Raw genomic sequence first — 23,450 nt, 5'->3', positions numbered from 1 at the left:
GTGAACTCTAAAACACTAATTGGCAACTGCAGCAATGTGCATCTTAAGTATTTTTTCACTACAGCCTGGAACACAAGGTCGTTCTGCAAAAATTAATTTGAAGAGAAAAAACTCAAAAGATTAATTCAAAATACAACCCCATCAATAAAATCCTACATCTATTCTTTCAGTGTTCTTTGGCTAATTTTCTCACACGATAGAAAAATGTAATAAAGCCTTTTTTGTGTAAGACTTTTTCTTGGGGGGGAGGAAGAGGAGAAAGAATCAGAAAATGTGATAAACAGTTAATACTCAAAATGCTGCTATGACAGGCATGTGACTGCTTTGCAGTCTTGTCCCCCTTGCAAGATCTAGGAGTTCTGCAGACGTGTGGACAATAAATGTCATGTTGCTGCTCTGTGACCTCTCGCAGGTCACAGATGATATGGCGAGAAGTTTCCATGGGGAATATACACAATCTTCCTCCAATCAAAGAACAGCATTTCAAAGACATTTGAGGTTAAGGAAAGGGAAACAGAGGGCCCCAAATGTGAAAAGAGGAATTTCACAGCTCTGTGTCCTCACAGGAAAACAACATCTGTGTACCAAGTTCCACAAAGGAGAACTGCTTTTGATATTCCTGTTATGATATGTAATGAAAATTAAACACCTTAGTTTACATCTCCACCATTTCACTTACCACTCCAAGATGAACAGAGGTTCCTGGCTCAGGGATGGTAAGTTTATGAAGTGTCTCTAGGAGCTCACTCCTTTGACTATCCTGAAATAAGGAGGAGAAGAAAAAAAAAAAAAAAAAAAGGAGTACTAAGTCAGCATTGCTATGACAAGCTAAAGTCCAAGATGAAAGGGCAACGTTTGTGAACTAGGGGCTTAGAGAACTTGTAAGTGTAAAGAAAGGTAATCAAAAAGTCTGCCCAGTATGGGTGACTGCAGGGAAACCATTAACTTGTGTGGGAACCACAGGCACATTCTTGGACTTTATCTTTTCCCAAAAAGAATTTAAAAGCATATTTATTTTTCAAAGGCATTTGCCAATGACTGAATATCATCTCATATATTACTGCATCATAGAGATTAATAATTCACATGGTCACCTCTGATATAAGTTCTTCCTAAAACAGCTTGTTTTCGCCCTCTCTCCCTCATTTGATATTGGGGCAGGGAAAAGAAGGGTTAGTACTTTAGAATAATACCTGTCCTTTTGCGGAATAATCTGCCAAGACATTGAGCAGCTTATAAAAGACTTCAAACCATGGGAGGTAACTAAAAAAAAAAAGAGAAAGGATACATTTAGCTTGGTAAATCTCAGTTAATAAATCCAAGATCGCTGGCCCTTACTGTACAGATGCATCTTAACAACAGCCTCCACTGGACATGAGACTTCATAAATTCTGCTAGGGAAGCCACAGCAGACCTTCCCTCTGAAGAACACCACCAGAAGGTTGAAGCATCCCTCTCCTTCGAGAACTGGGCTTCCATGGTTACTCCTCCCCAGCATTTCCAGCCACCTGTGGGCACTACACCTCACACGTGGCACCAGCAGGAAACAACCCAGGTACCAGGCAGGCCAGAGCCTTCCCCCTCGCCCTGTACACAACAAACATGCAATCCAATGCGAGTTTTTAACACGTAAAATAAATGTACACTAATGAATCTATGTTCCTGTATGGTGGAACACTTTTAATCTTGACCGTTTCCCAAAGCAGATGTTGAATAACTCATCTTCTGTACAGCTCCTGAGGGTCCCAGTAAACTGCACCCAGACAGTTGTTTTGGGTTTGAATCCTGATACAAGTGGATTTTTTAAATTGCACAACCAGTATTTCAGTTTTTAGCTGTTGTCAAACCTTATTCCACATCCTATATCATTGCATTTAGCCCAGCCCTTAGTTAGGTCAAACAGAAACTTTACCATAAGTAAATTTGCACTCAACTTACAAAAGTAACAAAGAAACAAAATTAAAAGACCAGCATGCAGAAAAATCACATCTTTTTCATTTACATTACACTTTCATTCTATTAAATAAGACAGACAGCTAAGATATTACTTGTCACTACAGTATGCTTTGGTATGATTTGTGCCCTATTTTCATGCCACAGTTCTTTATTTCAACCTTTTTAAATACCGGCAAGGAATTTCCCTCAGCTGCAGCGAGTAGGAAAGCAAGTTTGCATGACGCACAGAGCGATTCTTCTCTTAATCACAGATGCTTTCTGAAGCAAATGGATTCTATTTTGATATAGTTAGACAGGATTTAAAGTTTTTACAAAATATGACTACATCCTGACAACTATAAAGAACGGAGTGCCCCGTGGTTCCTAACTGTACAGCTTTCAGTAATAAATGAAGTGAGAAGCTATATATGAGACAGATAAGGGGAATGGCACTCCATCATTAACGTTTGTTTGAAGCCTGCAAATGCTACTGTAAAGTGTAAGTAGCTTATCAAAATATACTGATAAGGAACTTAACTTTTCATGTTATACGACAGTATTATCATTTAAATTAATATGCTCTAAGCATCTTTACAAACTATGTATTAGAATCGAGCAGAAAGACAGACAATTACCACTTTAAACAGCATTTAAGTTTGGCATTATATTGTAAACAATCAAGAAGGATTAGTTAGAAGATAAGTTTCTTTCTTTCTGTTCAGTTAAATAAACTTCAGCAGAGTTAAAAGCCATTACAAGAGTAACAAGAAATCCTCTCAAAACATATCTGCTAAGTAGAGATTAAGAACCTGGTAAACAAACCCTTGCAAGGCATCTATCAAAGGAGTTTGAAAAGACAGAAAACCAAGAAGGCAGAAAGCTCCCTGACAGTCTGAACCCAAAACTGATTTCAGGAAGGCATATTTAAAGTGCTGCTTAATTGCTCAGGGACCTTGTTGGAAAACTACATTTACAGAAATGAGAATCTTTTACAAATATTATTGTGTTTATAATGAATGTGTCAGTATAAAAGCAATAAACAAAAGCAAGTAGAGGGAAGAGGAGAAGGAAGGGGGTTTTGTTTGTTCTAAGGGATCCTGGGTCTCTCAGGAGGATAGCATTGAGAGAGACCAAACAGTTACAAGTCAGAACTAACTTTATACTGGGTATTTACTCATTACATTCTGAAGGAAAATACTGTTCTTGTTTCACATTTTCATAAATTCTGTCAAGAAACTCCAATGGAGCAAGATAACGTCAATAAATTGGAGGTCAGAACTCTGTGTTACCTACCGGCACGCCAAAACACCACCACCAAAAACAAACCAGCAAGGCAATAGCACAGAACTGATACTTTCACTACACTGGTATCATAATTTCTGCCCCAAGAGGGAATGGCACTTAGCACTGCTATAAAAATTACCTGGAGGTTGTTCAGCTGAGTCCATTGACAGTTCCAATCCAGGACGGTTACACGACAGCAACTGTCCCACCTGAAATCCAATCTCTGCTCTAACACGAGAGGATATTTTTCTTTTTCTTTTTTTTTTTTAAAAAATTTTAAAACTTACTTATTTTGGCAAGAATTACCTTAAGGTATAAGGCGGGGGGTGTGGGGGGGTGGGTAAGACAACCACAAATCATGCATGGAGTATTACAAACAGCAGCTAAAATCCTAACTGCTCTACCTTTCTTCTTCAACCCACGTACCAATGATGCCTCTTTTCCCTGTCCAGCCTTACCTCTAGCTCTTTCCTAAAGCCAACGTGAGGATTCATTTCTCCCTTCTGCACATATTCCTCATGCTGTTCATTTTGCTATTTACTTTTACTACTCAAAAAAAATAATAATAAAGTAATAATAAAAACTAGAAAACTACTTTATCCTGCCATCTTCAATACTTTTACTTCATCACTTATTCCATGTGTTTACTACTCAAGAGTGAAACAGTTCTGCTTTTATTAGACTAGCTAAAGTTGCAGCAAAAAATCAAGAAATATAGTTATCTGAATTCGTTTCTAGATCTTTGCCAAAAGGATAAAAGAAAAGATGCGTTTTTTTTCTTATGAGAAGCAAATCCTCGAGGCAGCCTTTAAACACCCCCTCCAAAGAAACAGAGGTTGAATTTATAACCAAAAACTTTCTGTACCACATGCAACTTGGGCAGCACAACTGGTAGCACTACTGAAGATTTATGGCTTATGACTTGCTCATATTTAATTTGTAACCAAACACTTCCCCTTCCTCTTAGCTACCTTAGAACTTTTGATTAACTCTTGTTTTCACAGGTCATAGGTTAAACAAAGGAAGGGAAGCGCTCCGGAGTGAAATTGCCCAGAGCACCATAGCATGCGAGCGAGCGCAAGCACGCGCACACACACACACATTCCCCTTCTAGCAACATCAAAAAAGCCATAGACTAGAGAGTCTTCAGGGGAGTTGAAGTTCAAAGACTCCAATAAGCATAAATCAGATCGTGGTTGAAGAGTAAACAAAAATAAAAGGGCAATTTGAAATTTTAATTTTTTTTTTTTTCTAATTTTACACTCATTTGCAGTTTCCTCACACAGACATATACACACGTATAATGACACATTTGCCACCAATCATGAGAATCAAATCAAAGCCTAATCAAATTAGGCTTCTTCAAGCTGAGAGACCGGTTCAGCACTCTGCTCTTCCCTCCCTCCGGCCCTCCAGCGGGCGATGCAGCCCCAGCGCCGGGGACAGGCCAGTCTGACGGGAAACAACCACGGGCACAGGAAAACTGCTTGTTATGCTCCATAAGGTCTGCACAAACTCTCCTGCACGGTACCTTATTCAGTAACTCGTATGTCATCACCTTTTTAGTGCGCTCCTTGAAAGTACAAAACATCATTAGTTACATGTGTCACTGCAATTAGGGTCAGCCACAACGGTAAGGCAACGGGGCTGCAGCGCAGCTTGTAAATATGAACGTTCCCAAAACCTCGTGGTTAAAGAGCAGCGGTGCAAAGCCAACAGCTGACCAGCCAGGCTGAGACAACGGGGAAGATACAAAAAGCAGCAAATTAGCATGATAAACCCCAGCAACCCCCGCGGCCAGGGCGTTTGCAGTTATGACGAGGTGCACCTTTACCAGAGTAGACTTGCACCAAGAAGTAGAGCCTTTTGTACTGGGCTCCCCAGCATCTCAAGGGGACGGCGGAAGGCAGGAGGACGCAGATGACCGGTGCCGCGAGAGCTGCCCAAGGTACAACCCGCCAGCAGCGCTGCTCTCACAACCCCATCCGTACTTCAAAAGTTACGCTGAACAGAAAATGTCATCACCCAATATTAGCTGCTATGCAGATGAAAACGCTGTGCTGCTGTCAAGTTAGCTCTGGATTTTTCAACATATTAATCCACTCCTGCGCTTTAACATATAAAAGGAAAAACCTACTCTAGCACAGCAGCACACGTGAGGTCACATTTTCTGACCTTCAGAAAGCAGAGTATTGGGCTAGCCCTTTTGATATAAAGCAACTGCATTTACATGCACACATATATACACGCATGCACACACAAGCCACGCGTGCACACACACATACGTGCACACACAGTCATCCCACAGCACGAAGGATGCAGTAAGAGATGACCCAATAGAACTTCCTTTAGTGACACCAAGTTGCTGACAGCAATGAAATGAGGCAGAAAAGTGGATTCCCAGGATGCTCCTACTCTCATTAAACACTTAACACACAAGCTTTTAAAAACCAAAGAATTCTTAGCATCGTTTACAATCATTTTTTTTCTTTTTTCTTTTTTTTTCTGTTTTATCTCCACCAGAATATGACTGTCTTCCAGCACACACAAAAGCCAAGAAAGAATTTACAAAACCAAGACGACATCTCTGCTATAGTGAGTGTCTGTATGTAAAGACAGGCAACTCATTTAGTCAAATGGAATTGCCCAACAGTAAATAAGAAAACGTAACATCTCTAAAACAGCAAAGGGGACACCTTTAAGCAACATATCTACACTGGCATCCAGCTGATTTCTTTATCAAGTAGAAGATGCCTTCCTCAGGCAAACACAGCTGCTTCTTATCCAGTTCTGAAGCATTACTAACGAACAGAGGTTTTGATAATAAATCTACTTTCTTAGAAATGTGAGATTTTCACCATTATCATTTCTTTTGATATTTTTTGAGTGCTCATTAGAACAAAGCAGAGTCATAAGTTACAGGATGTACCACTCTAAATCCCTGTAGCTACCTCACAAACACCATGCACATGCAAGGTCAAGTGTAAAGAGAGGCTGGGCAAACAGGCAAACCCAGCATGAACTGGGAGTTTTACTTAGCATTAGAAAGGTAAATCTCCAATGAAGTCAACAAAAAAAGGAAGAGATTTTCCAGCATTAGTTGTAACAGACAACCATGAAGCAATAGAAAATACCCGAAGTGTGCAAGAACATTGTGAAAGCTGAACTTTACATTTTTAAAAATAATCCTTTTTCCTCCCTTCAAGAGAGAGCTAAGTCTTCACATGCCTATTCTTTTCCTTGCAGTAATACACTATTAAATTTTTTTTTCACCTTCCTTTCCTTCCCCCACCCCATGTTTCCAGCATTTTTACAAAATGCATTTGAAAGAACCAAGACATCTCTGGGCCCGTTTGGGAATTTCCACAGGCTAAATTCCCAGCTCAGCCATTTACGTGTTCCAGCGTCTTCCCCTACACCTTATGGAACTCACTACATCATTATTCTCTCTTCTAGACTCAGTCTATCGACACATTCTCACACTTGTGAGCTTAAACACATACACACATACCCACACATCTCCATAGCAACATCTGTGCATGCTGATGAGATGCAGGCTCACCTTCCACAGGATCAGCCAGCAGCCTTTTTTGAACATCAGCGCTTTTTTTATTTCAGTTTTGTCTCTGCATTAGACCTCAATCCACCGTGCCTCTGCCATTGTAGAGAGACATCCAAATCCTTTCTTCTTCCTGCTCTCATGGGATTTCTTTCCTTTTTGCATTTTCTCCAGTTTTGTTCTAAACTTGCCTTTGATTATTACCCATGAGTGATCTTGCCATGATTCCACTAGATTCAGTTAAAAGTTCTGTAGCTCAAGCACGACTCACATACATATTTTAGAAGTATTTAACCCCACAGAAGTGGCTCACACAGAACATGCACGTCTCGACTCATGGAGCATCTTAATGCTATATAATTGTCAATAGAAAGTGCTTACTTTGGTGACTTGCCACTGTGTATTAATAATAAAAGTCAATTAAAACATTCCCTTTCCTGTTTTTCTACCCAGCGTGACCAAGTACAAGCAGTTACAGCAAGTCTCACTCGCACAAAGACTCCCAAGTTCACTAAATACCACTATTGAACCCAAACGCTCCCCAAACAGCTCCAGTGGCTCTTGAAACACAGCAGCAGCGTCTCTCACAAAAGACAGCTCCAAGGAGCTGAATACACCCCTTTAACAACACGAAGCCACAAAACTGTAACAAAGAGATTTATGATGTAACAATTTTACATTTTAGTCAAGCTAAAAAGTGCGAGGGCAGCTTGAGATAACCATTCCAAGGGGCTTTTGTTAGTGTGCTACCATCTAATTGGGGCATCGCAAATGGAACTGAAGTCTGAGCCTGACAAAGCTGTCACCCTTTCTCGCATTCTTTGTGGTCACTCTAAAACCTTGGGGGGGGGTAAGTCCCGTGCAGCTGCACTGTGGAATTTATGTAAATAAAATGAATTCAGAAGAACTTTAGCATTACAGTATGCAACATCATGATCAACCCAGCACACAATAATCCTCCCCGCTTCTCACAGGAGCCCTCTGTGAAGGAAGAGAACAACAAAATTTTACAGTGTGAAAAAGAAACGACTTTTCCATGAAAACCATGCCTTGGCCTTTCAGTGAAAAACATTTTATATAAAAAGAATCTGTGTTTTCAGAACCTGGAGCATTACCCTTCAGACTGGAAAATAGGAATACCACACCCTCTGGCTTATAGGTCCATGCACAACATCCTATATTCTGTACAAAGAAACTGTACATTCACAGACACATACATATAGGCATAATTTAGAATGCAAAAAATTTTAAATATCTTCAATAGTCAAGCTTTTTTCTTGTGAATTACCTATTACTGCAAAATTTAAGAAAGTTTATTGAATTTTATGATAGAATATTTTGTGGGTTATTTATTTCAGAAGTATCTTTAAGATCTGTTCTGTTGTTGAGGACTTTCTGTTTTCCCTCTGGTAGATCACTCCTTTTTAAAAATCAAAGATTTTAAACTTCTAACACACAAATTATTCATACCACTGGGAAAACGTGCCAAGTGGTATTTCTCCAGTGAGTCCACACGGAGAAAAGAGAAAGGAATTCATTTAAGAGACAGAACCTAGGCTCTGCTGAAACAAAATGCAAAGCTCTACGTAGATTTTGGAGAGTACATACATCTCTAAAGCCTGGGGCACAGGCTGATGCCAGAAGAAAAGAACTGTGCCATTTGATCAGCTTCAGAACAGTGCGAGCCCCACTACACACGGGTTTTATGAAGTAGAAAGCTGCAGTTCTTACTGCACCCAGCTAACACAAGCATGTCTGACCAGGTATACCTGCCTTCGCAAATTTAGCATGCTAAGATGATTAACTCCAGAAGATCAAGTGTGTTATCTTAAAAAAAAAAAACCAAAACCCATGTTTTTTAGTAGAGATAAAATTAAATGGGAAGCCCCATAAACTCCCAAACACAGCCGTAAGGTCTCTTGTCCCTTTTCAGAAGGGAAAGTTGTAAATCTTTGGGTTTTTTTTAGTTTCAGACCATGAAAGAAACTTCTCAAGCATGTTCGAGGGCAAAGGACTGAAGTAGTGACATGAAATAAAGGTATATAAAGAAAAAAGTTTGTTTGCATTTAACAAGGCAAACACTGACAATCATGTCTTTATACTCTTATTAAAACCACAGGCAAAGGATATCCCATAAAGCACACTTGGTGAGGAGATGGGTATACTGAAGTGCTTGACAATGTATAACAAGATTTATGAAGTGCCACAAGACAGCCTTGGAGTTAAAAAGACAACAATTATGTTCCACTTATTGCTAACAGGAACACATTGAACAATGTTTTTACTTGGCCAGGGTTAAGTAAAATGCTCTAATTAACAAATAAGAAGAGGGCTGAGAACAGTCTTAAACTGAGAGAAGTTACAGGTGACAGTGGCACTAAATTTCCTGGACATAAAAAAAATTGGTTATGAAGTAGAGCAGTTTAGCAAATAAGGCTTGATTTTAAAAAAGCAGGATGTGTTAGACAGGACGAGAGCCTAAAGAACACCCCTGAAGTGACAACACAGAGAAAGGATTCCAAAGGCTCAGCTTGTCAAGGAATCTCTCTTCTCAAACCACGTTTAAAAGCACACATCAAAGTGCTGGAAGAGAGAATTCTAGATGTGGCAGACAATCAGAGATCCCACTAGGTTTGAGACATCTGGCATCAGTTGAAATCCATCACATTTCATTTGGGGATCAAAGACGACTGTTAAGTCTATCACAGGTTGAAATAGTAGATCCTGCACAGCCTTTTCATCCCACTGCAAATTAACCCTTTTCCCTTGACCAGAGAAACAGCTCCTTTTCATTACATACCCCAATGATATGTGCTTCTTGAGCTATGTCCTCTAGTACTAAGTTTGAGCTGTAATTTCAGCAATACAAGATGTGAACTCAGTCCTTGAATTGAAAACTATAAAAAAGCAAGTCAGAGTCTGATATTTGTGACTACAGTGTACAATGTTTTAGGATTCATAACAAACAATTAGATGTAAAAATAAGCACACGAAACAATAGTACTTGACTCTTCACCTGCAGAAACATCACTGACTAACATGATCAACAGACTTCCTGAAAATGTGACACACAAATTAACAGAAAAGACTCTCTGGCCCTTTATCTGGCTAGAGAGGACAATTTTTATTTGTGAGACTTCTTGTCTAACGATCAGTTCAAGCAAATTATTAAAATAGGAGATTACCCACAATCATTTCATTCTCTGAATACTCAAGCTGGTGCACCAACATTAATTCTAAAACACACTGAGGTGAGTTACTGTTAGGTAAAGAATACTTGTATTGTATAGTTTGGAGGACGATCTGTCCCTTATCAAGCATGTTGATAAACAGCCAGGGTTATAAATTCAGGTTTTTATTTCGGATCCATGCACAATCCAGTAACACTGCCTCTACAAAGCCATATAAAGCCCTTCTATATCATTATGGAGTGGCTGAATCACGTTTTCTATTGAAACAACATGCAGAAGTCAACTCACGCTGCTTTTCTCAGCAGTTCTACCTCTCAGAACAGCCCCTGCTTCTCCAATTACCACCACATAACCTGAGGGCTCCTGCCACATTTTGATTTTTGAAGGAGGAAGTTGCCGTGTAATCTCGTTGGGGGAATGTTGTATACATCTGTCAGCAAGTACAGGATGGTCTCGTTCCTGACAGACACAGTTTGTAAGCCTTCAGACAGCAACCCAGAAGTGATGCATTTGTGGAAGAGAGGATCTATCCATCCTGCACTTTAACTACTTCCTCCCTATTTTTCGGTGCCAGGAAGCTGGGTTTTCCCCAAGGTGATGCACTAATTCCTTTTGTATTAGCACTAATATGGAAGTTTCCAAGCCAGTCAGCCAGGGCCAAAGGTAATAAAAAGTGACATGATTTAATTACTTCTGTTACAGTTGTTCAGCAACTAAAGAAGGTGTGACAAGAAGCCCTAATTAATTAAGTAAAATTGGTTTCTGGTCAGTAGGCAAGACTAGCAAACTAGCTGGACTAGAATGCAGTATTCTTAGCTTTATCCAATTCCACCAGTAGCAACACATTAGTATTACTAACACTTGACATTTTTTGTTGTGATCCTTCTCATTGATATTTTACAGAAGTGTTTTGACTTGTAGTCAAGATTAAAGCTTTGGCAAAATCTGCAACAAACATCCTTTGACACACCTTCACTATACTTTAAATTCACTAAAAGTCAGTTAAATTAGCATTGCTCTGGGTTGGTAATGTAGAGGGAAGAGGAGAAGGAAGGGGGTTTTGTTTGTTCTAAGGGATCCTGGGTCTCTCAGGAGGATAGCATTGAGAGAGACCAAACAGTTACAAGTCAGAACTAACTTTATATCGTGTATTGACTCATTATATTCTGAAGGAAAATACTGTTCATGTTTCACATTTTCACAAGTTCTGCCAAGAAACTCCAATGGAGCAAGATAACATCAATAAATTGGAGGTCAGAACTCTATGTTACCTACAGGCACGCCAAAACACCACCACCAAAAACAAACCAGCAAGGCAATAGCACAGAACTGATACTTTCGCTACACTAGTATCATAATTTCTGCCCCAAGAGGGAATGGCACTTAGCACTGCTATGAAAATTACCTGGAGGTTGTTCAGCTGAGTCCATTGACAGTTCCAATCCAGGACTGTCACACGACAGCAACTGTCCCACCTGAAATCCAATCTCTGCTCTAACAGAAGAAGATTTTTTTCTTTTTTCTTTATTTAAAAAAATTTTTAAAGTTACTTGTTTTGGCAAGAATTACCTTAAGGTATAAGGGGGGAAAAAAAAAAGACAACCACAAATCATGCATGAAGTATTATAAGCAGCAGCTAAAATCCTAACTGCTCTACCTTTCTTCTTCAACCCACGTACCAATGATGCATCTTTTCCCTGTCCAGCCTTACCTCTAGCTCTTTCCTAAAGCCAACGTGAGGATTCATTTCTCCCTTCTGCACATATTCCTCATGCTGTTCATTTTGCTATTTACTTTTACTACTCAAAAAAAAAATAATAAAGTAATAATAAAAAGTTTCCAACAGGAATGGTCTGCTATATTATACGCAGTACAAAGTCAACATCCTTGTGCCTCTGACTGCACTTCCAGGAACACAACACCCACCAACTCAGATCCCCAATTTTACTACTGCTGTGATTAAAAGCAGCAGGCAGCAGACCGAGATGAAACAAGAACAAAGGACTGTCAGCAGAGAAGTGACTCTCGGTTAAGAGCCCGGCACTAGTTTATACGGTCAACAGCTTCAGGAAATGTACGGAGTAACTCAAAGCTGTGGTAAACTCAGTCTAGGACAGCAGAAGTTTCTTTCCCTTGCCCCTACACGTCTCATTATAGTTTTCAGAGTCAGCACGTGAAAATTTATACTAAAAGGAGAAACAAAAAAAAAACACAACACCTCTTCCCCCGAAGGGGACTATTTAGAGTCCTAGGTTCTAAATATCTGAGGCTTAGAATAGCTGCAATATGACCTTACTAGATCAAATAAATTGTCCAGTGTTTAAACACATAGCACAGACTACTGGTGCTTTGGCCTCCACAGGCGAGACAAACTAGAACAATCGCCTAGATCTAAAGTAGGTTTCATTAGAGCTAATGAAGTGAAACACACACCTTCAGAGAAGGGTTCATCCGGCCTCTTAGGCTTGTAGTCAAGCGTGAATGTGAATGACACTCTGGAGCCTTCTCCTAGTTCAATCAATTTCTAATTTTCCTGGAAATATTATGACCAACAAGATCTGTGGAAGTCTATGCGTAACTTATTGTCACCTTTGGAAAAAAACATGAATCCTTTACATCCCCACGTATTCCCAGGTGAAGGTAGTAAACTCTGCACGTTCAAAATCTTGCAACACCAGGACTGCTATAACTTATGGAGCTATATAAAAAAGGCACAAATTTTCTTTAAAGATACAAACTTTAAAGACACAGAGGACTACAAGTGTTCAGGATAACTGTAATCAGAGCAAGAATTCTGCTTTGACCAGAACTGGAAGAGTTGACAGCCCAGATGCAGAAACAGCTCATTCTGGAAAGCATTCATCCACTCCTGTGGATCTGAGAGCTTGGGACCCATCACCTCCTTAGAACATCACTAGAATGCAAGTTCCCCAAACCTGTTGCTGCACGCCTTGAAGCACTCCCCCTTCTGCTCTATGGATCCCTTGTTCTCGCACGGCTCCTCACACCGCAGTATGATTTAGCCCTGGCAGCACGTGCAAGGGTAGCGTGCGAGGAAGCCTATGCTGAGAGCGCTTCACTCCTGCTCGGCATCAACAGAAAGCAAGAAATAGCAAGAAGGGAAACACATTAAGAGTTTAACTGAAATGCACATTTCTCTATTACATAATTTTGAACTTGAGAACTACAATGCTTTTTCTTAACGCCACTGTTGCAGCAGTGCTTTAGAACAAACTTCCTTCGGCTACGCAGCGGCAGCGATCCATCAGTGCAGGTTCTAGAGTGAGATTTGGAAGCATTTTACTATTACGCTCCTCATAATTCAAACTCTGTTTTGTGTCTGTCTTTATAGGTCATTGTTGGCCAGATGGAAAATATTAAGGAAAAAGGATTGCAACTAAATCAATCGGCTGTAGTGTGCTGCCAAAAGGCCCCAGGCTAACTACAAGCAGATTTGCAAGCAGGCTCTGCTCCGTTACAATCTGAGATCTGGCACATCCTTTGCCCTGACTAACAGCAGGAGGGCACGGGGCCAGCTGAGAGCAGCTACTGTGCCAAACAGACTGTGCAGGTCTTACTGCTTGAATGCTTCCACAGAAAGGGAGAATCGATGGGACTCTTTTGTAAACAACTCCCTGTACTTTCTGGCTGCTGCTAACTTCAGAAGTGGTATAACTTTATCCCACTACAAAATTAATGCAAGTACACAGCTCAGACTTGTTACCAGGATCAACATGTAGAGAAATGAACACCAGTGTTAAAGGATAACACCTAAACTTTCAGCTAAGAATAATGATGTATACATACACATACATAGTGAAAAACAATCAAAACCTCTCCATTGCCAAGCACCGTCTAGGAACAATTAAAAAATGCCTGAACAGTAGCCAAATAAAGTATTCACATTAACATTGTTTGCAACCTGTTATTTACAAGTATGAAGGTACTTAAATTTGGTTACTGAAAGTTTATCTCTAATATACATACTTCCCAGGAGATACTTTTTTTTTTTTTTTTTTTACAGCTCATGTATGCAATTATCAACCAGCAGGTCCAGTTTATCTAGGAAGTTCAGTGGGAAAAAAAAAGGTATTTTCCTAAAATTAACCAACTAACCCGTCATGCATTCAACAGTTTATTCCAGACACCCACGCCTGCAGTACCTGCCCCAACTGCGCCAGATCAGGTATGGCTGAACTGATTTTCCTTAAGCGTGTTATCAGCAGCTGAGGGGGGATGGAGAGGAGCAGACTGGGTGGACCTAACATTTCACAGTATTTTGTAACAGCGGGATTTATTTTTCTTTTTGCAATCAAGATCAAACCTCAAACTTGATAGATGGACATAAATAATTTCTGTTTCTAGTGGAGGGCAACAGAAAAAAATGATGGAGAGGAACTTCTGTTTCAAACATCATCCCCAGCTGATGACATACAATAAAGCATCTGCAGCAAAGACTTCACATCCCCTACTCCAACCACAAGGTGTGTGTCACCAGCGGACAGAAAAGAAGAACGAAGGTGTGCATGACAAGGCAGAACAAAAGCCAAGAATGAAACCACCGGATCTCTCAATCCATTTAAAAGCAATGTAACCAGTGTCCTTCCATTACCTAGAAAGACGTTTCTCTCTTTCAGAGCATTTGTCATTACAGAAAAATCCAGAGTTCAGAACTTTCTGAAGCTTTTTTTGTCTTTTCTAAGTCATTTTCCTGTTGCATTCAGTATTCAAGTTTTAATTCATTTATATTGACAACACCAGATAATTTGCAACAATGACAAGACGACCCAGCACAAATCGGTAATATTTTGGAAGTGTACATAAAATTGAAAGAAAAATGGTAAAAAAGACTGGAAAAAGAAAAAAGTACCTTTCTATGATGGATTTTGCTACTATGAAGAATTACATAAATAGAATTTAACATAGTAAGCATACTGTAGTATATTTAAGCCTAGAAATACAAAACCTTACTCCAGCCCTGTCCATTTCTGCCGAGCCATACATGGCGCTTGCCATTTTTGTGTCCGTGATTACGAGGTGTGCGGATTAGCAAGGTTCTACCATATTAAAGTTTCAATAAAAATATTTAATCCAATTCAACCATGCTTTAAAACTTCAAGATCAGCTAGCAAAGTCTTGAACAGACCTACTGACACCACAATGAAAACTCCAAAGCTTTTCACTCAGCATCATTTAATATATTCCCTATTGACTTGTTATTTATCAGCTACATCTAGTTGAAAATAAGAATTCATTATTTATGAGTTCAGTGGAATCGACTCCTTTCAATGTCAGTCTTAAAACTCAAAACACCAAAACGCATTTCTATTGCTACAACTACGATGCTGCGTACAATTTCAAAGAAAAAAAAACTATTACGAAGAAATACTGTACACACTTTTCACATATTAATAAACCAGAAAATACAAGCCTCATAGAAACAACTGGATTCTTTAAGACTTGTCTTGGTTTGTGACACTGCTCTTTAGACAGACATGTATATACAAAAATATGTAAAAACCTCTTATATTCTTGCACACGTACACACAGATGAACACACATTCTTATGAAGTGCATACACAATGTATTGATCATGAATGATCCCAAACATTATTAATCATGTCAATAAGAGGACCAAGAAAAACTAGGAATAAACTTCAATAGAAGCTTTTTAATGATGGGACAGGAAAAAATTCATTAGCACATGCTTCTAATTTTTTAAGACTATTTTAATAAGCATCTTGTATTCAGTATTGCAGAGAATATGGTTTCAGAAAGCTAATATAACTTGAGAGACACTTCGAAACTTAAAGACACTTGAGCAAGACGAGATACTAAGACAACCTTACAGGCTTTCTCAAATAAGTTTCTAGAGCCCAAAAGAAGTTTAATGGCAGAGACGAAAATAGAAGACAACAAATGAGCAGATGTAATCCAAAATTTTATTCCTCTTTTCCTGGAACAGTATTTTTAAATAGCTCATCTCTATCTTGTAAAACTTGTAAGGACAATAAAGAAAAACCACAGGAAGTTTGGAATAACTACACTGGAAACAGTGTATCAGAAAGGAGAAACACAAAGCAGATAGCTAAATTTAATTGATGTCAAGCTCTCTTTTCACTAGGTTCATCACTTTTCCATATATATTCTGACAAGTACATGAAAATAAAAGCCAGCGTCTGTTTAAGCAAATCAGCAGGGGTAAAAACCCTAAACTTTTAAGATGTAAACTGTTTTATAAACATGTCAAGTTAAAGCAAAATGCCTGCAACACCAGGAGACCCCTTCCACCCCGCACACTACACTCATGGCGTTCTCACATTTTCTAAGCCACTTTAGATCAATTTCCCGTCACACACACACGAGGAAGTCGAACTGTTTTGCTACAGTTAAAGCTTGTAAGAAACCAGAATTTCTGTAAAAGAAGGTCAGGCTCTAGCTACGAGTCTGCCTGCCCTCTCTTCTTTTCTCTGCAAGGTCCGTGCAAAGGAACTGACAAATATCTGCATCTTCAACTCTCACTCACATTTAATGCATGTGTTGAATACACTGCTAAAAAAATATAATAATTTAAAAAAAAAAAAAAAAAAATCTATGAAGGCAGCAGCCAGAGGCTCAATAACAACATTTTTACTAGGTACAATTTTGTTGTACTGTTGAATCAGAGAGATCCAATTTCTCATGATTTATACATGTATTTTTTGTGGCCTTTGCCAATGTCTAACAGAACCAGTTTGCTATTTTCTTTCATCTCGGAAGCGCTTTAAGCAGTACAGGGATTCCAAGGTCGATACACCACAAGGACCAGACAGACAGTCCAAAAAGTGTTCCATATCATTTCCAGCCATTACCAAACATCTTTTTGGAAGGCTTGAAAGTAGCATATAGATACATCTGGAAGCAAAATATTGATTTTGCTTATTACCATTTTCTTCAACATACAACTATAATAAATCCTCATAAAATGAGCTCTGGACTTTTTTCTTATTTAATTAGTAATATTTTTCTGTGTTCACACAGAAGCCTTAACAGCAAAAAGGGGAAGGAAAAATCAGGTTAGAAGGAGATATGGAGGAGGTTTTTTGCGTGTTTTGTTTTTTTAAAGGATATCTCTGCTCTGGGGTTATGTACAGTCACTACTTGCAGCCTAGACTTGTAATCACAGCTTTAAATTAGCAAAATAAATTCCTCCTCTGTTGTAGGCAATTATCAGTTCTCTTCCTCTCCTTTCAAAACAGTGGATTATATGTAAACTTTTTTAAAAAAGTAATTATAAAATAAAATTACATAGACGGATAAAAGCACTAATCTCACGCAGGCTACAATGAACTAAGGTAACCTAGCCTTAGCAAGGAAAAAGCACCCAAAATCGATTTTACTCAGCTTGCCAGAATAAAAGCACCTAAGGTAACGGTCATGAAACCGCACGTTCTTTGCAGCCATCACAGATGAAAACTGGGCGCAGAGCTCAGAGGCCCTGGTACCAGGTTATTCTCGGTGCCAGCTCCCTTCTCCACCTTCCCATTCACTCCGAGGCATTAAAATTAAAGTTTGAGCTGTCTACATGTATCAATGGCAAGACCGGGGAGGGGGGAACAGGACACGACACAACCAACCAAACACCCAAAACCCAGTAACTGCTCTTGAAATCAATCCTGTGAGCAGCAACCAGACAAACCCCCGCCGACGTACAACCCCCAAGTGGGGAAACGGCAAAAGCTTGAACTAGAGTTCAGAGTTACATCTTCCTCCAAGCAGCACGCAGCCAGATAGAGGGCTTTTTTTCTTGCTGTGCAGTGAATAAAAAAAAAAACAGTAGTCTAACTACTTTCTTACCAGGCACAAAATAGACTCCTTATTAATTTACTTTTATGTATGCAAGGGAAAAATGCAAAGCATGAAGAAATCATAAATCAGGTAAGAATTTTTAGTTAACCAGAAGAATTCTAAGGCTCAGCCTTCCCATATATCAGACTACTGCTAAATACATTAAATTATTTGTCATTAATGTGATGGTCTGTATACTCCACAGAAGAAAATTCCTATTAGCACTAGTTCAAAGCATGCATTACAAATCTGTGTTTTTTTATGTTCCAAACTTTCATCCAGATAAAGTGAAAAAGGGATGTCCTTCCTTACTCATCTGCAAATACTCCTTCACAAACAACAGAACATTTTAGAACAAGAACAAAAATAATCAATCTTTCTAATTAAAATATTTAATAATTTCCACAGGTTGTTAAAGAATTTCTATAGGCTCAAGCTTTTACTGAGCTGAATTGCCCCAACCTGACTCACTAACACGAACAAAATTCTCTACACAGAGGAAGGCAGAAAAGTCAACTCTGGAACAGTGGGTGGAATCCAGTGAAACTCAAATTATTTCAGCTGATCAGGAATTAGTTAGTAGGAAGTCCAGCTCTCTGAGGGTACAAAAACCAGCACAAGAATTTAAAGAGGATGATAAAGACTAAGATAAGGGCAAGGATCTTACGCCTACAATGGAAGAGGATGGCTACAAGGGGGAAGAGCTTCCAATTTCCTCCACCACCCTTCCCCGCTATCCGTAGAAAACAACAGTCGTTATTGGTTAATATTGCACTGTCCTTGGGAGAGACAGGGTTGATTCCCCTTGGCACCTACTATTTGCTTCTGTAAAAAAAGCCCATGGAAGATATTCCAAAAGACATATCAACCTTGCATAGTGTGCACTTCTACAAAATCAAGCCTTTAAGAAATATTTGGTGTTTTAACAGTGTGGGTTGTTCAAAGGACACTGAATCAGTGGGACTTTACCCCACAGCAGAGAAAGGGCATAACGTTTCACTGTAAATCAGTTAAGGAGATCTAATCACAGTTCACCATCTACCTGCTCAATGATTCTTCATGAAGATTACTTTGTTTTGCATACTTTTTTTTCTGCTTATAATTAACCAAAATTTGTATTCTCCTTCCCCCATCCCATTTTGTACCTATTCTTATCACTAGATACACACAGTAGCAACATAACTTACCGATGTGTTGGTACATCTTACTTCAAAAGTACAATTTAAGTCAGGTCAGCCTTCATGAAGGCCAGATCATGAATCCTACCACAGATTCAGCTGAAGACACACAAAACCCACTGAATTGAAAAACTTGTAAAGAAGTGAGTGCACAAGAAGGAGGTTTTGTAAATTTAACCCTTCTATAGTGGGATAATCAGATTTTTAAGTACTACAGCCACAATTTAGAAAAGAAAAAGTCAAAATTCTAAAACTGTCTTTTTGTTTCCCCCTCCTCAAGTGTAAATATTTTTCTGTGGCTTTTGGCCAAATCAGTAAAAAGGGAAAATTCTAGAAGACAACAGGACAATTATTTTAAAACAAAACAAAACCACATCCCCACAAATATTCAATTTTCTCCCCCAAAATAATCGAAAGATTCGTGGAACTAAAAGCAGTGCTCAGGGTTTGGGATTTTTTTCTTTACGTTAGAAGGTATCACAACAGAAGTGTGTTCCATTTCGGAGGCACATACACAAACAGTGGTATACAGGCCCTTCAAGCTGTTTGTCCCCTATGCATCAATGCCCTGCCAGTTGGCAAGCCTGGGCCAGGAAGCTGTCAATTCCAATCAGGTTTAGGCGATGCAGTCCTATTAAAGGAGTCTTGCTGGTTAAGGGGCGTCCACTGTTTCCAAAGCATGGGAAAAAAAAAGAAAAAAGAAAAAAAGGGCTCTGCTTTCCTTAGATTTGAGCTGGCAACTTTCACTGACTAGAGTTTTCAAGGAGCTATGAATGAGCTTAACAAAGGAGTTCTGTGGCTAGTTTCTGGCTGAAATCCATGTCAACAGTTTTTAAGGTCACAGGTCACACTAACTAACATTTATTCCCAGCAGACCCTGCTCTAAACACAAGCTGTAAGTAGTACAAATTTGGAATTTTTCTGTAATCCCTTGAGATATTCCTGATCCTTCCACATGTTTCTGCTCAATTAAAAACAATTCTCACTTTGCACCACAAGAGAGGCCCCTGCTCAGAAATCTTATTCTATCCTAAGAATAAATGGACAAAGACTGCAATCAAAGGAAAGGAAAGGGGGGAGGAGAGGAACTCACAACAAATCACACCAAAAACCTCAAATAACTCCATACAGAATCACATTCAGTTAGTTACATTTTCTACCATCTGTCACAAACTATTATAGATTCATTTCTTTTTATCTTAGAAGAAGAGTGGTGCAGAGCTTAGCTATTTTGGCCGAGAGGGATTTCCACACAAATGTTTCTGCATTTCACTTCAGAAGAATGATTTTCATTTTGGGTACAAAAGCTGAATACCCACTGAGAACTTCAAATTAAGTAAAATTGAAATCAGAGTTGCACATGGTTATAGCACCTTCTTAAATCAGTAACTCTGCCCAGTAAGTTTGTGAACCAAAGCAAAACTACACAAAGTTTTTTGTTGGGTTTTTTTGTTTGTTTCTTTTTTCACTTTAACAAAACTTGGAGCAAGACAAAAATCTTTGACTTATATTATTACTGCTCCTTCAAGCAGTTAGAAATAGGTGCTGTAGCTCACGGTTTAACAGTTAAAACTGAAATTCTACTAGTTAATAGTAAAAAAAAATGCAGGGTACCTGTTACACAGTTACACGTATGAGAGTTCTGGTCCACCAAGTCTAATTACTTCAACTAAGTATGTATAAATCTCGGGGCCTGCAGGGCAGTACAGCCTGTCCAGTTCCCTGCACTCCTCCAGTGCTGTCACAGCAGGAACTACCACCATCTCATTCACGTACCAACGATCATGTTCTCTTCTCAGGAAGTTTTTACTGTTACTGCTGCAACCCTTTTTGATAGGAAGGGAAAAAACAGCACATAGGCAGCCTCTGAGGGATAAACGATTGTGTACGGTCTGGCAGCATTTACCTAACATCTCCCAAAGCTGTCCTTATAATATCTGGAAAAAAGAAATTTTGCAAATTAAATACAGCATTAAATCACATTTGTGGAGAAACTGCAGTTAACAAGGCAACACATTTATCTGCGTAGATGGACACCGACTCCTGACGGCCACAGCTTTTAGGAGTCGGACTTCTACTGAAATGGAGAACTGTAACGGACGTTTTGTCCAGCTTTGTAACTTAAGAACTAGTAAATCATGATATTTTACAAGCTTAGTGACATCCTGGAAAACATATTTAAACACAATCAGTGAAGAATCATATATAAAACAATTTCTAGATTTTAATACTCTATCACACACCAGTAATCCCGACTAGATTAAGAACGTAGTGTTTTACACAACCTGGTAAGTTTCTTCAAAAATGTTAGGAACAGTTTTATTAGGAATGCTATATCGTACATCATCTTTCAGTGCACTGCAATTAGCAGGAAATACCAATCAAGAACAAATTCTGGACCTCTTTGACACCTTCCAGACTCTTTTGCCCTAATGAAAGAACACTACCTTTCTACATACATAGAAGACTTAGAAAAGATGACAAACGAGTATACAAACTCCAGAACAAAACTAGGGGACATGCCTGGTTAAGGAGTTGAAGATGATGCCTCAGCAGAGTGAGAAACAGCAGCTTGGGAATGTCTCCACACCTTTGCTCTTTTTTTTAAATAAAAGACTACGGCTCATCACTAAATCCAGAACTACCTATATTGCTCACGCTCAAAAGCCCACGCCAAATCTAATGCAAAGTTAGATTCAAACAAACCTCTAGACACAAAAAAAATCAGCTTCTTAATGCATATCCAATAGGATTTCTTTCATTTCAGCCAAAATCCTGGAGTCCCTAAAAGGAATTCTTAGAAAGAAAAAAATGTTTGGGTTGAAAATTTTTCCAGGATATTAAAATTACCAAATTAGAACTCAGAATTTGATGACTTGGACACTAATTCATCATTTAGAAAAGAAAATAATTAAAAAGATATTTTAAGTTTTGTAACATACTGCATTGAAAAAGGTGTCCACAATTCCAAGTTACCCAGGAGATTCTGATGGGTGGTGTGTGAGCTTGTGGCATTTTTTTAATTCACTTCACCTTTTAGAACCTCAAAACCCCCCACCAGCCCATCTGGGACAGCTGTTTTGTGCTTTTGTCCGCCCTCTGCTGTCTGAAAGGCAGAAAGTAGTCATCTGTGCTACAGAGTCCTCTACAACTCCACGTTACATCCAATATTTGACCATTGTAGTTTCATGATTAGCTAGAAATCAAGTGAAGAAAAATGGAATAAGAGAAGGAGACTCAGTGGTTCTACCGTAAAAGAAAATCACAGAGCACCTAGAAGATGCAGTTTTTCAACTTAATCAAAGATATCCATAAATCTGTATAATGCTATCAACAGCAGGAACTAAACTATAAAAACTATCTTGAAAGCAGATTTCTAAAACGGTACTGGTTAAAATAGCCAGAAGAGTTACGCTGTAAAATGGAATTGCCTTTCTGCTGGCCACAGGAGCTACATCCACGTGGATAACTTTACTGCTATTGAACTCCACAAACTGCCTTACTGTACTTTGCATTCACATGAAAAAGTCTCTGGGTCTTTAAAACTCAAAAGTCCAGACCTTGACTTCTGGCCTTCTGAGTCCTGTCTCAGCTTTAAACTTTGCTTCCAGACCCCTGCAGAAATTTTTTCAAGCACCGGCTGAGTGAAAAGAATTTCCTTTTCCTCCTGTTCCTCTTCAATAATGAATCTAAACACGTGATCATTTTCCACCTCCAAACCATTCTACCATGGCCAGACCCATAAAACCTCTGACTAATAAACATGTGAATATCATCTCTAATAATAAACAATATAACTTAATTCTTTTACTATCGCTGAGTGTAGCAAGGAATACTTGAAGCTTGCTGCCATCCAACCTGTAATTTAAAAACAAACAAACAAACGTTCTTTTCATCTCCATTTGCTTTTTCCTATCATTCTCACACTCTTCAGCGTGTTTTGACCCATCCATTTACCACGCAGCATCCTTTAATTCATAAAGGACACTGAGAAGATTCACATCAACAATGGGTGCTGCAGTCCTGGGAATAGAACAAGTGAATCTGTGTAATGCTGATTTACATTCTTTATTATCCTCTAAAACTCACATTCACATTCATTAATGATGGACTTTCATTTTCTCATTAGTTCACAAGAGAAAGAAGCACTAGGAATGAAGCTGAGAGTCCCAATTCATCCACTGCTGTAACTGCACTGAAACTCTTTTTTTTTTCCTGGTTATGAGTTGAAGCAGAAGGCTGTTAACTACAACATAACTCCTCCATTTCTTCTTGGCATTCACTCAACATAAGGGAGCTGACAGCAAAGAACTCTTATCCAGGAGAGATCAAGAAGGGACTCATACTACTTCCCATTCAGATTTTCTTTTTAAACTGTGTTTCCCCTCTAATTTGTCATTAATCAGGAAAAGTTACCTCATGTAACCAGACACTTCCCACATGAGGGTGAATCGGCATCCCAACTATACAGGGCAG

The 23,450-nt window shown here is 39.0% G+C and overlaps 1 protein-coding gene across 12 annotated transcripts in view; it reads right to left on the bottom strand.

The window, feature by feature from the left end:
- DENND1A (DENN domain containing 1A) overlaps positions 1-23,450 on the bottom strand; it is a 182,240-nt gene that overhangs the window by 105,634 nt on the left and 53,156 nt on the right. For all 12 annotated transcript variants that reach the window (XM_068413818.1, XM_068413823.1, XM_068413819.1 and 9 more), the window contains exons 6-7: positions 1,194-1,263; positions 680-760 (exon numbers count right to left, since the gene is read on the bottom strand). In XM_068413818.1, the coding sequence (XP_068269919.1) occupies positions 680-760; positions 1,194-1,263 (151 nt within the window). The remainder of the gene's footprint in view (positions 1-679; positions 761-1,193; positions 1,264-23,450) is intronic.

This window comes from Nyctibius grandis, chromosome 16 (assembly GCF_013368605.1).
Source record: "Nyctibius grandis isolate bNycGra1 chromosome 16, bNycGra1.pri, whole genome shotgun sequence".
NCBI classification, from domain to species: domain Eukaryota; kingdom Metazoa; phylum Chordata; class Aves; order Nyctibiiformes; family Nyctibiidae; genus Nyctibius; species Nyctibius grandis.
The sequence above is the reverse complement of the archived record's forward strand: the minus strand, read 5'-3'. Positions and strand labels throughout refer to the sequence as shown.